This window comes from Heptranchias perlo, chromosome 20 (assembly GCF_035084215.1).
Source record: "Heptranchias perlo isolate sHepPer1 chromosome 20, sHepPer1.hap1, whole genome shotgun sequence".
In the NCBI taxonomy this organism is placed as follows: Eukaryota; Metazoa; Chordata; class Chondrichthyes; order Hexanchiformes; family Hexanchidae; genus Heptranchias; species Heptranchias perlo.
In genome coordinates, this window is record NC_090344.1 from 6,943,824 (window position 1) to 6,960,862 (window position 17,039).

At 42.9% G+C, this 17,039-nt stretch overlaps 1 protein-coding gene across 1 annotated transcript; it reads right to left on the minus strand.

Moving 5' to 3' along the window:
* Window positions 1–846: 846 nt before the first annotated feature.
* On the minus strand, window positions 847–5,931 carry LOC137335610 (sperm acrosomal protein FSA-ACR.1-like). Its single transcript, XM_068000916.1, has 2 exons — window positions 5,879–5,931; window positions 847–3,126 (listed from the first exon to the last, which is right to left on the minus strand). The coding sequence occupies exon 2, from the start codon at window positions 1,766–1,768 to the stop codon at window positions 1,115–1,117; it is 654 nt and encodes a 217-aa protein (XP_067857017.1). The 5' UTR covers window positions 1,769–3,126; window positions 5,879–5,931; the 3' UTR covers window positions 847–1,114.
* Between the last annotated feature and the right edge of the window lie 11,108 nt (window positions 5,932–17,039).

Consider the following 17,039-nt stretch of genomic DNA (forward strand, 5'->3'; position numbering starts at 1 on the left):
ATATTCCGATTAGAATTACAATTCCAGTCTGCTCTGTCTGTACAAGAAACGCAGCTTGAAGGCGATTAAGAAACAAGTCTCGATCTATCATTAAACACCGCATAACACTTGATAATAAATATGGAGCATGTGGAAGGAGCTTGAGAACAGTTCATTCCATGATGTTATACATGAAAACGTTAGAAATAGAAAGCTTAATTTAATATGAAAGGGTGATCATTCAGAAGATCATCACTAACTGAACAACAATCCTCACACAGCAAATCCCACAGACATTTAGGAAATTTCAGTCACATCAATTTTTGGAGACTGTCCTTAATAATATTTATACTGATAAATAATATTAAGTGTAACAAGAGTGGTTCCACCTCTAGTTAATATTTAATTGTACAATATTTATAAATTTGTCCAACAATCTAATGCTGAACAAGCTATTTTAAAATATGTTTATTTCAATTCTCTGTATCACACGGGGGTCAGACAGCGCTTCTACTGAGAAATACCGGGGACAGAAATATCTGTGTGGGATCAGTCGGCAGTTGGTGCAGCTTTGACTGGTGTTCTACACTCAGTGAGTTAACTCACACCCCAGACTCCGATATTCTCTATTCTAACAGTGTCCGCGCTCTACTTCTAACAGGCTCAGTTTAAATAGTCTGATTAGAATTTCGACTCCAGTCTGCTCTGTCTGTACAAGAGCGGCAGTTGGAAAGCGATTGAGAAACAAGCTCCGATTTCTCATTAAACTCCACAGGACACGATTGCAATTCAAGAAAAGAACATTTCCTTTCCACATCACCTCAATGTGTTCCGTAGTAAAGATCAATAATTATATTAATGAGGCAGATATTTTAATAATAATCACCGTATCAATAGATAACAGAATACTTTCAATTATCAATAACTCACAGTTCAGAACCTGTAGCAGAAATAAGGTCAGGAAGGGCCGCAGCATCGTCCCGGGAGCCGCTTACACCGATGGGGCCCGAACATTAACCGAACTGTTCGCAGATACCGAGCGGTCCCTCCAGCACCTCCTGACTGATCTGGGAGTTAATTTGTTCACAACAGTTCGTACAGAAACCAATATTCCCTTCCAAATAACCAAGAGATTTCAATCTGATGTGAAGCGTGAATCGCAATCCGGTAAAATCCCCCAATGAGAAGTAAGCTGCCCATTTCTAGATAAAATGAGCCCAGGTTCCACCCACCGCCTTCTCCAGAGAGACCAATGGCCTGAGTGAGTCTGAAAAGCAGTCACGCACCGAGCATTAGGCTGATGCAAAATATCGAAATAACCGGGGGAGGGGTGGTGGAAACGGATGGAAAACCGAGGACGGAGTTTTCTTGGACCGAAACCAATTTCACTGATCATCATTTCCACGATCGTCATTTCACCGATCGTCATTTCATTGATCATCGTTTCTTTGATCATCATTTCACCGATCGTCATTTCACCGGTCATCATTTCATTGATCATCATTTCACCGATCATCATTTCACTGATCGTCATTTCATTGATCATCATTTCACCGATCGTCATTTCACCGATCATCATTTCACTGATCATCATTTCACTGATCCTCATTTCACCGATCATCATTTCACTGATCATCATTTCACCGATCATCATTTCACCGATCATCATTTCATTGATCATCATTTCACTGATCCTCATTTCACCGATCATCATTTCACTGATCATCATTTCACGGATCATCATTTCATTGATCATCATTTCACTGATCCTCATTTCACTGATCATCATTTCCCCCGATCATCATTTCACTGATCATCATTTCACCGATCCTCATTTCATTGATCGTCATTTCAGTGATAATCATTTCATTGATCATCATTTCACTGATCGTCATATCACCGATAATCATTTCATTGATCATCATTTCACCGATAATCATTTCATTGATCATCATTTCACCGATCGTCATTTCATTGATCATAATTTCAGTGATCATCATTTCACCGATCATCATTTCACTGATCATCATTTCACCGATCATCATTTCACTGATCATCATTTCATTGATCATCATTTCACCGATCATCATTTCACTGATCATCATTTCACTGATCATCATTTCACTGATCATCATTTCATTGACACTTTTAATTGCCTTTCCCGGTACAGAGAGGAGAATGTGAAATCCATGAATACAATGAGCCGGGAGATTCCCGAGTCCGGTTGGTCACCATCACACTGATGGTCGGCACCAGCTGTTCAACAGCTGGACCAATAACCCCATTGGGATAGGCCGCGAGCAGCAACAGGTCACTTTACACATTACACCATCAGTTGATTTAAATTCTAACATATTGAGATCATTCTATGTAACACGATCTTTTGAAATTATTCCCCATTTCGAACAAATACCCTGATTGTTATCCACCCCGTGGAGTTCCCTCCCTCCATCACACCAACTAAAGCTGGAGCTTGTCTCGGTGACCGGGCTCAGAATGGTGCTGTCACTCAATGGCTGCCCCGGGAACTGCAGCTTTTCATATCTCACACTGAGCAGAGTTTCAGTCCCTGTCCCGGGAACTGCAGCTATACATATCTCACACCGAGCAGAGTTTCAGTCCCTGCCCCAGGAACTGCAGCTATACATATCTCACACTGAGCAGAGTTTCAGACTCTGCCCCGGGAACTGCAGCTATACATATCTCACACTGAGCAGAGTTTCAGTCTCTGCCCCGGGAACTGCAGCTGTGTCTATCTCACACTGAGCAGTTTCTGTCTCTGCCCCGGTACGGAGTCCTGGGCTCAGACAGAACTCTTCCGTGGAATGTAATGGACAAACACTGTGGAGTTAGTCAGCAGAAATCTCCCCTAAAATGTGACGGACTGAAATTATTGCGTTAGAGGGGGACCTGGGATCAGACATAAATCTCACCTGAAATGTAATGGACAGGCACTATAACATAAGGACATAGGACATGGAATAGGGTGTGCCATTCTGCCCCTCGAGTCTGTTCCGTCATTCAATAAGATCATGACTGATCTGTTTCCTCAATCGATTCACCTGCCTTGACTTTACAAAACACTGGTTCGGCCTCAGCTGGAGTATTGTGTTTAATTCTGAGCACCACACTTTAAGATGTCAAGACCTTAGAGAGGGTACAGAAAAGATTTACATGAATGGTATCAGGGATGAGTGAGTTCAATTATGAGGAGAAACTGGAGAAGCTGAGGTTGTTCTCCTTACAACAGAGAAGGTTAAGAGAAGATTACACAGAGGTGTTCAAAATCGTGAACGGTTTTGATAGAATAAATAAGGAGAAACTGTTTCCAGTTGCAGAAGGGTCGTGAACCAAAGGACACAGATTTAAGGTGAGCGACAAAAGAGCCAGAGGCGACATGAGGAAGCATGTTTTTATGCAGCAAGTTGTAATGATCTGGAATGCACTGCCTGAAAGGGCGGTGGAAGCAGATTCAATCGTAACTTTGAAAAAGGAATTGAATAAATACTTGAAGGGAAAAATTTACAGGGCTATTGGGAAAGAGGAGGGGAGTGGGACTAATTGGAAAGCTCTTTCAAAGAGCCGGCACAAGCATGACGGGCCGAATGGCTTCCTCCTGTGATGTACCGACAATGATACTATGACTCCATACCCCTTAATGCACTTTGTTAGCGAAAATCTATCGATATCAGATTTAAAATTACGAATTGCGATGTTTTTTGCTGCTTTTTGTGCGAGAGTTCCACATTTCTACCAACCTTAGCATGAAAAAGTGTTTCCTAACTTCTCTCCTGAATGGCCTGGCTCTGATTTTAAGGTTAAATCCCCTTGTTCTAGATTCCCCATCAGTAGAAAAAAATTCTCTCCATCTACCCTTTCAATTCCTTCCAAATCCTAAAACCAACAATCAAATCACCCCATAACCTTTTATATTTCAGGGAATACAAGCCGAGTTGATGTAATCTCTCCTCATAATCTAACCCTTGGAGCCCTGGTATCATTCTGGTGAAGCTGCACTGCACTCCTTCCAAGGCCAATATATCATTAGTAATGTTCTAGCACTTTAAAACACAAAAACATAAAAAATAGGAGCAGGAGTAGGTCATACGGCCCCTCGACCTTGCTCCACCATTCAATAAGATCATGGCTGATCTTCGACCTCAAATCTACTTTCCTGCCCGATCCTCATATGTCCTGATTCCCCTATAGTCCAAAAATCTATCTATCTCAGCCTTCAACATATTCAACGACTTAACATCCACAGAGCTCTTGGGTAGAGAATTCCAAAGATTCACAACCCTCTGTGTGAAGAGATTCCTCCTCATCTCAGTCTTAAATGGCCGACCATGTATCCTGCGGTTCTACACTCTCCTGCCATGGGAAACAACCTCTCAGCATCTACCCTCTTAAGCCCTCTCAGAATCTTGTATGTTTCAATGAGATCACCTCTCATTCTTCTCAACTCCAGACAGCATAGGCCCATTCTAGTCAATTTCTCTTCACTGGGCAACCCTATCATCACAGGAATCAATCTAGTGAACCTTCGTTGGACTGACTCTCAGGCAAGTATATCCTTCCTTAGATAAGGAGACCAGAATTGTACACAGTACTACAGGTGAGGGCGCACCAAAGCTCTGTACAATTGTAGAAAGACTTCCTTAATCTTGTACTCCAAACCGCTTGCAATAAAGGCCAACATGCAATTTGGCTTCCTTTTCCTTGATGTACCAGCATGCTAATGTTTAGTGTTTCTTGTAAGAGGACATCCAAATCTCTCTGAACACCAACATTTAATATTTTCTCACTATTTAAAAAAATATTCTATTTGTCTATTTTTCCTACCAAAATGAATAACCTCACATTTCCCTATATTATACTCCATCTGCCAACTTCTTGCCCACTCACCTAACCTGTCCATATCCCTTTGCAGACTCGTTGTGTCCTCCTCACAGATTACTTTCCCACTAATTCCCCTTTATCTACCCTTCTAGTTACATCCTCAAAGAACTCTAATAAATTTATTAAACACGATTTGTCTTTCATAAACCATGCTGACTCTGCCTAATCATATTGTGATTTTCGAAGTGCTTTGTTACCACTTCCGTAATAATGGATTCCAGCATTTTCCCGACGACGGATGTCAGGTTAACTGGCCTGTAGTTCCCTGTTTTCTCTCTCCCTCCTATTGTTGAACAGCGGAGCAACATTTGCTATCTTCCAATCTGGGACCTTTCTGGGATCTAGAGAATTTTGGAAGATCTTAACCAATGTATCCACACCTCTGCAGCCACCTCTTTTAGAACCCTAGGATGTAGGCCATCAGGTCCAGGGGATATAAAGATGGATATAAAGGCTAACATTCTATTAGCCTTTGTGATTATTTTTGTACCAGCCAACTGTTTTTTGGTGATCTGTGTACAGGGGCCAATAAATTTCTTTGGGCCTCCATTGTTCCTACCTTTTCACCATTTGAAAAATGGTCCAAAATAGATGACCTCACACTTACTTATGTTGAATTCCATCTGCCATAGTTTTGCCTCGATTTAGAGGGCCCTGAGATCAAGCAGAAATCTCCCCTGAAATGTAATGGACAGACACTGTAGAAATAGAGAGGGCACTGGGATCATGCAGTAATCTCCACTGAAATGTAATGGACAGACACTATAGAGTTAAAGGGGGATCCTGGGATCAGACAGAAATCTCCTCTGAAAGGTAATGGAGAGACAATATAGAGTTAGAGGGGGACCCTGGGATCAGTTTGAAATCTCACCTGAAATGTAATGGACAGACACTATAGAGTTTGAGGAGGCCCTGTGATCAGGCAGATATCTCCCCTGAAATGTAATGGACAGACAATATAATGTTAGAGGAGGAACCTGGGATCAGATAGAAATCTCACCTGAAATGTAAAGGACATTGTAAGTGAAAAGAGATTATTCTTCTCCAGCTACAAGTGCAGTTTGGGAATGAGAGGGAACCTGTCTGCTGGCAACAAAGCAAAAAGAAAGCTGTTCAATCTTTGAATGTAATCGCTTGATATCATCCTTTAATCCTTGATACAAAGATCATACTAAATGTGGATAACTGATTAGTTGGACTCAAAGAAAGTTCTACATTTATGTGTGACCACTATAATTGTATTACAGTTTAAAACTAGTGTTGCCCTTTCTACATCCTGATTATAATCAGTGTACTAACTGAGACATCTTGTGGTTTACAGCGTTTACTGTCAGTCACAGACTGCAAAATATTTAACCAAATGTTAAACACGCCGTTAAACACACAGACAGAAACTGACTTGAACTATTCAGACCTGTTCTACACTGGCCTTTAGATCATTTTTTTAAATAACCGCGATATTCATCTGAAATATCTGCTTAAAGTTTTTCTTTCTACGCTCGATGGCCAAAACTCCCCAAAAGGGGCCAGTTTCAAAGTACTCAGATAAACATTTGTAACAATTGTGCGGTTATTGATAATATTAAGAGTTTGGACTGGGATTTGTGTGTCTGATTATTATACAATTCGGTGGATTCTCCAGAATCCCAAATCCATGCTTCATGAGTGAACCAAAGCGAGGAGTATGGAGAATTTCACAGTGAAGTCCCACAGAGATATCAAAAGAATTGGTTTCCATTTTAGAGAGAAAAACCGCTCGAACAAGGGACGTTTAACAAACTGATTGAATTGAGATGACCTTTAGTCTCAATGTTATCTGAAGCTCAGACTCTTTGTTTTTGGTGCTCAGATCACCCTGTGTCTGTTCTCCGAGCATTTACTTCTTGTTGTTAGATTGTCAGTGACCGTTCAGTACAGCGATAAAGTCTCCTTCACTCTCGAGTTTTTTTGCATCGATTCAATTCAGTTCCAATGGCAATTTCAACCACATCGCTTCACTCAATACTCGGACCAGTTTCCATTGTTTATAACTTCACTGTCAATAGAGGTTCGAACCACAAATCGTGTCACCCTTTAGAGAGCAGGTGTCCAATTAATGCTCTTTCTCGCTTCATCTGGAGGCTTATCTCATCCGTGTGATGTTGAACACCTGCTCTGATATTTCATCTTTCATTCACTGCGGAACAATGACGGTGGATTTCGTCATGTAGTTAAATGTTGCAGATATAATATATTTAGATATAAGAGAAAAGGAGAAAGGGACGGTTGGATGGAGGAATTCATCAGAAATAACATAATGGCTGTAGCAGGAGAGGATATAACTAACAAAGAGTTAAAACACAATCCATAGGATAGAGATGAAGGATAGGAATGGATCAGTCACACTATTGGTGGTATACTCCAGCCCACGAAATAGTGGTAAGGAAGTGGAGAGGGAAATATGTCGGCACATCTATGGAAAGAGTAAATAACACAGAATCGGAATCATTGGAGATTTCAACTACCCTCAAATAAACTGGCAGGAAGAGGGAGTGAAATGGGAGAAGGGGAATGACCTTTTTACGGTGTGTACTAGACTCCTTTCTGACCCAATATGTTAGAACCCCAACAAGGGGAGAAGCACTGTGGACTAATAATGGGGAATGAGTTGAAGCATATAAGAGGGCTAAGTGTGAGAGAAGATCTACATGTTAGTGATCACAGCTTAAGGAGGTTTAAGATAATGATTGAGAGACATAAAAGTGTGGGGGTGGGGTCAATTATGAAGGAACGAGAATGGATATAAGGAAGGCAAACTGGAGAAACATATTGACAGACGAAGAGACAGAACAACAGTCGGCAACATTTAAAGGAGCGAGCAATAGAATTCAGGAGAAATACATCCCACGTGTTTGAGTAGAATGGACCTATACTCTCTGGAGGTTAGAAGAATGAGAGGTGATCTCATTGAAACATGTAAGACTATGAGGGGGCGAGACAGGCTTGATGCAGAGAGATTGTTTCTCCTGGCTAGAGAGTCTAGAACTAGAGGGCATAGCCACAGGATAAGGGGTCTGCCTTTCAAGACAGATGTGGAAGAATTTCTTCACGCAGAGGGTTGCAAACTTTGGGATTCTCTACCCCAAAGGGTTGTGGATGCTGTGCCGTTGAATATATTCAAGGCAGAGATAAATAGACTTTTAGACTCTCGGGGAATCAAGGGATATGGAGATCGGATGGGAAAATGCAGTTGAGGTGGAAGATCAGCTCTGATCTTATTGGATGATGGAGCAGGCTGTATGGCCTACTCCTGCTCCTAATTCTTATGTTCTTATCTATTTATGACGAAATAAGAATATAGGAGCAACAAATGAGATATCATGGGTGAAGAAAGAGGTGTGGATGAAATTGAATCTGAAGAAAAAGGCATACACACAATGCAATGAAGGAGCGAATGACAAAAGTGAATATGATGAGATACGGGAAGAGAAAAAAAGGCTTTCGCACAGAGGTTGGGAAAGACAGAGAGTGAAACTCTCATAGACTGAAATGTAAACAGAGTGAGGGCTTTCAACTGGGAATTAGGTGAATGTGGGAATTTGGTGAATGTGGGAATTTGGTGAGTGTGGGTATTAGGTGCACGGTGGAAGGAGGTGCTAAGTGATTTGGACCAAAGCACTGTAGACGAAGACTGAACCGAGCATAAAGGGAGCAGCACGAGGAATCTAAACAAGACAAGGTGCAGCGCCGAGGGCAAGTTAGTATTTCGTTCATTGGGTGGTGTTTTTTTAGTGGTTAGTGTTTTAGTGACAGATAAACAGTAAATTGCCTTAAAGCTAAACAAAGTTTAAATGACTGTTGCCAACATGGCGGGACAGCTGTGGCCCGTCGCATGCACATCCTGTGCCATGTGTGAACTCCAGAAAATGTTGTGTGTCCTGGAGAACCACATGTGCAGGAAGTGTCGCCAACTGCTCGATCTCGAGCTCAAGGTTTCTGAGCTGGAGGGGTGGCTGGCGTCACTACAGTGCATACGGGAGCAGAGAATTTTGTGGATAGCACGTTTCAGGAGGTGGTCACCCCGCAGCTACAGAGAGTTCAGGCGGAGAGGGAGTGGGTGTCCAACAGACAGAAGAGGAGGAACAGGCAGGCAATGCAGGTGTCCCCTGGGAGTGTGGCACTCACAACCAGTATTGAGTGTTGAATATCAGTGAGGGTGTTGGCACCTCGGGGGAGTACAGTCAAGAACAAATCCACGGCAACTTGGGGGACTTGGCTGCACAGGGGGGCAAATGAAATTCAGTTGTTGCAGGGGATTCGATTGACGGGGGATAGACAGGCGTTTCTGCAACCACCGAACTAAGTCTCGCATGGTGTGTTACATCATTGGTGCCAGGGTAAAGGGCATCACTGAGAGGGTGCAGAGCATCTTGAGCCGGAAAGGGGAACAGCCAGAATTTGTTGTCCATGTGGGAACCAATGACATAGGAAGGAAAAGGGTCGAAGTCCTCCAGTCAGAGATTCAGGAGCTAGGGCGGAAGTTAAAAAGCAGGACCTCAATGGTAGTAATCTCTGGATTACACTCAGTGCCATGTGCTCGTGAGTACAGGAATAGTAGAATAAGACAGGTTAATGCGTGGCTAGAGAATTGGTGCAGGAGGGATGGATTCAGATACCTGGAGCATTGGGACCAGTTGTGGGGCAGGAGGGATCTGATCAAGATGGACTGGTTGGACCTCAACAGAACTGGGACCAATGTCCTCAAGGGGAGGTTAACTTGTGCCGTGAGAGATGGTTTACACTAATTTGGCTGGGAAATGGGCACCAGGATGACACTTTGGAGAGGAGAATCAAGGTGCACGGAGGACTGGGAGGGACAAATAGCACTAGAGTAACGAATAGTTCAGAAAGAAGAGGGATCAAAAAGGTGGCAAATGCGAGGCAGTCTGTGATTGGAGTGCATGAGCGTAAATGCAAGTAGCGTGGTAGATAAGGTTGATGAGCTGCAGGCTCAAGTCGCCACGTGAAACTAGAATAGATTGGCAATAACGGAGACATGGTTTAAAGAAGGGGAGGATTGGGAACTTAATATTCCGGCTGCAAGGTATTCAGAAAAGATAGGGAAGGAAAGAAAAGAGGGGGCATTGCAGTATCGAGCAAAGGAACTATTATAGCACTGACAAGGGATGATGTAGTTGAGGGGTCAAAGGCAGAATCTGGTTCGAATTAAGGAACAATAGAGGAGCTCTGATAATGGGGGACTTCAATTATCCCAATATAGACTGGAACAGTAACAGAGTAAAGGGCAAAGGGGGGAGAAGAATTCCTGAAATGTGTTCAAGAAAACTTTCTGGAACAGTGTTTTTCTGGCCCAACCAGGAGGGAAACAGTGCTGGATCTAGTTCTGAGGAATGAAGTGGGGCAGGTGGAGCATGTTTCAGTGGGGCAGCATTTGGGGAACAGTGATCATAATATCATAAGGTTTAGAAAAGTTATGGAAAAGGACAAGGAACAATCAAATGTGAAAATGCTTAAATGGAGGAGGGTAAATTTCAGCGAGTTTAAAAGGGATCTTGCGCAGGTGGGTTGGAATCAAAAATTGGTAGGCAAAATAGTAATTAAACAATGGGAGGCCATCAATGAGGAATTGGTTCAGGTACAGATTAGACAGATCTCTACGGGGGAGAAAGGAAGGGCATCCAAAGTTAGAGCTCCCTGAATGACGAAAGTTAAAGAGGTTAAAATGAAACAGAAAAAGGAGATTTATGATGAATTTAAGTTTCATAATACAGTAGAGAACCAGGCTGAATAAAGAAAGTACAGGGAAGATCTAAAAAGGGAATATGAGGAGCAACGAGAAAGTATGAGAATAGATTAGTGGCTAACATAAAAGGGAGCCCAATAGTCTGTTATAAACATATGAATAATAAAAGGGTAGTCACAGGAAGGATGGTAGCGATTAGGGATAAAAGGGGAGATCTTATGGAGGCCGAGGACATGGCTGAGGTACCAAATGAATACTTTGCATCTGTCTTCATCAGGGAAGAGGATGCTGCCAGTATACCAATAAAGGAGGAGGTAGTGGTGATACTGGATTTGATAAAAATAGATAAAGAGGAGATACTTAAAAGATTGGCAATATTCAAATTAGAAAAGACACCCGGTCCAGATGGGATGCATCCCATATTACTGAGCGAAGTAAGGGTGGAAATTGCGGAAGCTCTGGCCACAATCTTCCAATTCTCCTCAGATATGGGGATGAAGCCAGAGGACTGGAGGATTGTAAATGTTACACACCTGTTCAAAAAAGGGGAGAGGGATAAAACGGCAATTATCGGCCAGTCAGCCTTACGTCGGTGGTGGGGAAACTTTTAGAGACAATAATCCGGGACAACATAAATCAGCACTTGGAAAAGTCTGGGCTAATAAATAAAAGTCAGCACGGATTTGTTAAAGGAAAATCATGTTTGACTAACTTGATTGAGTTTTTTGATGAAGTAACGGAGAGGATTGATGAGGGTAGCGCGGTTGATGTTGAATATATGGACTTTCAAAAAGCCTTTGATAAAAACCACATAATAGACTGGTTAGCAAAATTAAAGCCCACGGGCTTAAAGGGACATTGGGAGCGTGGCTACAAAATCGGCTAAGGGACAGAAAGCAGAGAGCAGGGATGAACGGTTGTTTTTCAGACTGGAGTGAATTTTTAGTGGTTTTGTAGGACTACTGCTCTTTTTTATATATATTAATGAACTGGACTTGGGCACAAAGGGTATAATTGCAAAGTTTGCAGATTACACTAAACTCGGCAATGTAGTAAACAATGTGAAAGATAGTTGCAGACTTCAGCAGGACATAGAGACGGAGTGGTCAATTCGCAGATGGCAGATGAAATTTAACGCAAAAAAATGTGAAGTGATACATTTTGGTAGCAAGAATGAGGAGAGGCAACATAAACCAAATAGTGCAATTGTGAAGGTGGTGCAGGAACAGAGAGACCTGGAGGTGCACATACACAAATCTTTGAAGGTGGCAGGACAAGTTGAGAAGGCTGCTAAAAAAAGCAAATGGGATCCAGGGCTTTAATAACAGAGGCATACAAAGCAAAAGCAGGGAAGTTATGCTGAACCATTAAAATTACTGGTTAGGCCTCAGTTCAATTCTGGGTGCCACACTTTAGGATGGATGTGAAGGCATTACAGAAGAGATGTATTGAATGGTGCCAGGGATGAAGGACTTCAGTTATGTGGAGAGATTGGAGAAGCTGGGGTTGTTCTCCTTAGAGCAGAGAAGGTTAAGGGAAGATTTGATAGAGGTGTTCAAAATCATTGAACGGTTTTGACAGAGTAAATAAGGAGAAACTGTTTCCAGTGCAGACGGATCGGTAACCAGAGGGCACAGATTTATGGCTGTTTATTGAACAGTTTTGTATTGTTGCTGACCCTGTTCTGACTATTATCACTGAATGTAGTGATATTGCATTTACTCACTGTACATGAACCCCCACTGTTTATTGAATAGTTTTGTATTGGAGCTGGCCCTGCTCTGACTATTATCACTAGCTGCAGTAATACTGCATTTACCCACTCTACAGGGACCCCCATTGTTTATTGTACAGTTTTGTTTTGGAGCTGACCCTGCTCTCATTATGGCAGATGGTATATTTTGGCAGGAGGAATAAGGAAGCCACATACACCCTGGAAAATAAGATTCTAAAAGGGGTAGATTCACAAATCATTAAAATTAGAAACGCAGGTTAACAAGGCCATAAAAATTGTAACAAAGCCATGGGGTTCATTTCTCGAGGAATCGAACTGAACAGCAGAGAAATTATGTTAAACTTATATAGAACCTTGTTTAGACCACACCTAAAGTGCACTGTGCAGCGCTCTGGCTTCCATATCATAAACAAGATAGAGAGGCACTGGAGACGGTCCAATTAATATTCATAAGGCCGACACCAGAACTGAGAGTTGGTATCTATCAGGAAAGACTGAACATGCTGGGGCTCTTTTCTCTTGCAACAAGAAGGCTGAGGCATGAAACAATAAAGGTCTTTAAAATAATGTTGGGGTTTCATCGGGTAGACGTAGAGCAGATGTTTCCACTTGTGTTGGAATACAAAACTAGTAGGCATAAATATAAGATGATCACTAATTAATCCAATAAGGAAATCAGGAGAAACTTATTTACTCAGAGAGTGGTGGGAATGTGGAGCTCGCTGCCACATAGAGTGGTTGAGGCGAATAGCTTTGATGCATTTAAGGGGAAGAAAGATTAGTACATGAGGGAGAAAGGGATAGAATGATCTGTTGATAGGATGAGTTGAAGAAGCGTGGGAGAAGTCTCGTGTGGAGAATAAACACTGGCATAGATCAAATGGGCCGAATGGCCAGTAGCTGTGCTCTAAATTCTACGTAATTCAATGCAGTTCTATGTAATTATCACTGACTGTAGCGATGCTGCATTTACCCATTGTATAGGGACCAACAACAATAAAAATAACTTGTATTTAACGTCGCTTTTAACGTAGTAAAACGTCCCAAGACGCTTCACAGGAGCGACTTTCAAACTAAATTTGACACTAACCACTTAAGGAGGTATCAGGACAGGTGACTAAAAGCTTGATCAAAGAGTTAGGATTTAAGGAATGTCTTAAAGGAAGAGAAATAGGTGGAGAGGCGGAGAGGTTTAGGGAGGGGATTCCAGAGCTTAGGGCCTCGGCAGCTGAAGGCCAATGGTTGAGCGATTAAAATTGGGGAAGCACAAGAGGCATTAATTGGAGGAGCGCAGAGATCTCGGAGGGTTATAGGGCTGGAGAAGGTTACAGAGATAGGGAGGGGCGAGGACATGGAGAGATTGAAAACAAGGATGAGAATTTTAGAATAGAGGCGTTCCTGGACCGGGAGCAAATGTTGGTCAGCGAGCACAGGGGCCATCGGAGAACGGGACTTGGTGTGAGTTAGGATACAGGCAGCAGAGATTTGGATAAGCACAAGTTTATAGAGTGTGGATGATGGGAGACCAGCCTTGAGAGCATTGGAATAGTCAAGTCTAGAAGTAACAAAGGCAGTGATGAGAGTTTCAGCAGCAGATGAGCTGAGGCAGGGGCGGTGACAGGCCAGATTACAGAGTTGGAATTAGGCGGTCTCGGGGATGCAGTGCGTATGTGGTTGGATATGTGGACCCCATTGTTTATTGAAGCGTTTTGTTTTGGAGCTGACCCTGCACCGAGTCTTTTCACTGACTGTAGTGATGATGCATTTACCCACTGTACAGGGAACTCCATTGTTTATTGAACAGTTTAGTATTGGAACTGACCCTGCTGTGACTATTATCACTGACTGTAGTGATGCTGCATTTATCCATTGTACATGGACGCCTTTGTTTATCGTCCAGTTTTGCTGTATTTATCTACTGTAGAGACACCCCATTATTTATCGCCCAGTTTCGCTGTATTTACCCACTGTACTGGAACACCCATTGTTTATAGCCCAGTTTTGCTGTATTTATCCACTGTCCAGGGGGAGACCGTGTCTGAACTGTGCCATTCTGAACAGTTTAACGGTCACAATCTATAAATGAGCTTGTAACTTTTTATGGCAACTTGCCAAAGATTAGCGGAAATGTGTTGTGATCCCTCAGTGAGACTCTCACAGAGAAGCAGAGCCCACGGACAGGTTTACTGGGAATCAGAAGTTGCACATTATCACCATCGATGAAATGTACGAGGGAAAGACACGGTGTGTTCCCTGTAAACAAAAAGGGAAGTGATTTATAGAAGGTGATCACTTGGAATCGAGGATGACTTTCCATAACCCCTGTGTGTGAAAAGCCGCTCACAGTCTGCAGTGTCTCAGACCAGTCGCTGTGTGTTTTGCTGTTCTGTTGAACTGACAGGAAGCACCTGGCGTTGTGGGGATTTCTGTGGTCGAGTTTTGTTGTCTGCTCACACGAGAAATTGATATCATGCTGCTGGAAATTTCCCCTTGTGATTTGAACATAGGCGGCATAACATCCAGCAGGTCAATGTATCAGAGGGAAGTATATCTGGGTAATATCACTAATTCACTGAAAACACATGACAGCTTAGTTTCTGCAAACAAACTTAACCCTTATCGCAAAGACTGAATCCCAGTACAAGAGGACTGTAATCTGTGTAAACTTTCCCAAATGTACATCAACAAATATCTATAGGTCCGGATCAGTGGAATATTTCTGTGTCTAAATCAATCAGGAAATTCAGGTAGAGCGGGAGCAGCAATTCTCCCCGTGGTCTTAAAGTGAAGAAGAAGAATCCCGGAGAAGTTTAGGCTGATTTCTGGATCAATGTCCAGTCCCGGGTGATATTGATTATTACACATTAACCAAGGGCTGCAGTTGTTTCTCTCCCTGATATCCCAGTGCTGGGGGAGTGCCCAGTCCCGGGTGTTATTAATTATTACACATATTAACCAAGGGCTGCAGTTGTTTCTCTCCCTGATATCCCAGTGCTGGGGGAGTGTCCAGTCCCGGGTGATATTGATTATTACACATATTAACCAAGTGCTGCGGTTTTTTCTATCCCTGATATCCCATTGCTGGGTGAGTGTCCAGTCCCGGGTGATATTGATTATTACACATATTAACCAAGGGCTGCAGTTGTTTCTATCCCTGATATCCCAGTGCTGGGGGAATGTCCAGTCCCGGGTGATATTGATTATTACACATATTAAACAAGGGCTGCAGTTGTTTCTCTCCCTGATATCCCAGTGCTGGTGGAGTGTCCAGTCTCGGGTGATATTGATGATTACACATTAACCAAGGGCTGCAGTTGTTTCTATCCCTGATATCCCAGTGCTGGGGGAGTATCCACTGCCGGGTGTTATTTATATTGATAAGGCTGTGGATGCTGCGGGACAATTGGAGCTTTCAAGGCTAAGATTGATGGATAAATGTGCGGTAAAGGTATGAAGAGATATGGAGCAAAGGTGGGTAAATGCAGTTGAGGTACAGAAAGACAATGATCGAGTTGAATGGCGGGACAGGCTCGAGAGACTCAACGGTCTCCTCCTGTTCCTAATGTTCCTCTGTTCCCATTCATCCTCCATCCCCCTTGTTGGTCACTTCAGGGTCATGGACTTCATGTACCCAAAGCAGAAACTTACAATCTTTTCGTCCTCAAGGGCGACATAGCTACTTACCATTGAGCCTCCTGGGCCACAGGTAAGTTTAAATCCCTGTTCCTGTTAATCTGCGTTAAGTCTCAAGCCGTGAATCCGAACAACCCTGGTGTCTGATTGAGGGTTTATCCACCAACAGTGCCAAGAGCAGCCCTGTGCAAACCTCCAGATCCACAAAATTCAAGCTGGACAAAAGTAAATGAGAAATGTAAGCGCAAAGACAACCGAGTTGTCTGGGCTTTGAGGGCCCAATTGCCAGCGCTCGGTGAGGGTTGACGTGTTTCCATAATCTGTAGTTTGGGCACTCATCTCCAACGGGATGGGACAGGCAGATTACTTCCTGGCCACTTGATAGGAGGCCCCCACCAACCCCCCCTCCCCCCACACCACGACCCCCTCCCCCTCCTCCACCCCGTTTTCGGCACATTGACAAGTTGAAAAGGCCTTTAAAAAAACGCATAAAGGATCCAAAGCTTTATCAATAGAGGTATGGAATATAAAAGCAAAGAACTTATGGTAAACATTTATAAAACCCAAGTTAGGCCGCAGCTGGAGTATTGTGTTCAATTCTGGGCCCCACCATTTAGGAAGGATGTCAAGGCCTTTGAGAGGGTACAGACGAGATTTACCTGAATGGTACCAGGAATGAGGGACTTCAGTTATGTGAAGAGACTGGAGAAGCTGGGATTGTTCTCCTTAGAGCAGAGAAGATTAAGTGCAGATTTGTTCGAGGTGTTCAAAATCATGAACGGTTTTGATAGAGTAAATGAGGAGAAACTGCGGTCGAATGATCGGTAAACAAAGGATACAGATTTAAGGTGTTTGGCAAAAGAACCAGAGGCGAAATGAGGAAACATATTTTAACACAGCGAGTTGTTATGATCTGGAATGCACTGCCTGAAAGGTTAGTGGAAGCAGATTCAATAGTAACTTTCAAAAGGGAATTGGATAAATACTTGAAGGGAAAACATTTACAGGGCTATGCGGAAAGAGCAGTGGGAGCAGGACTTCTTTCAAAGA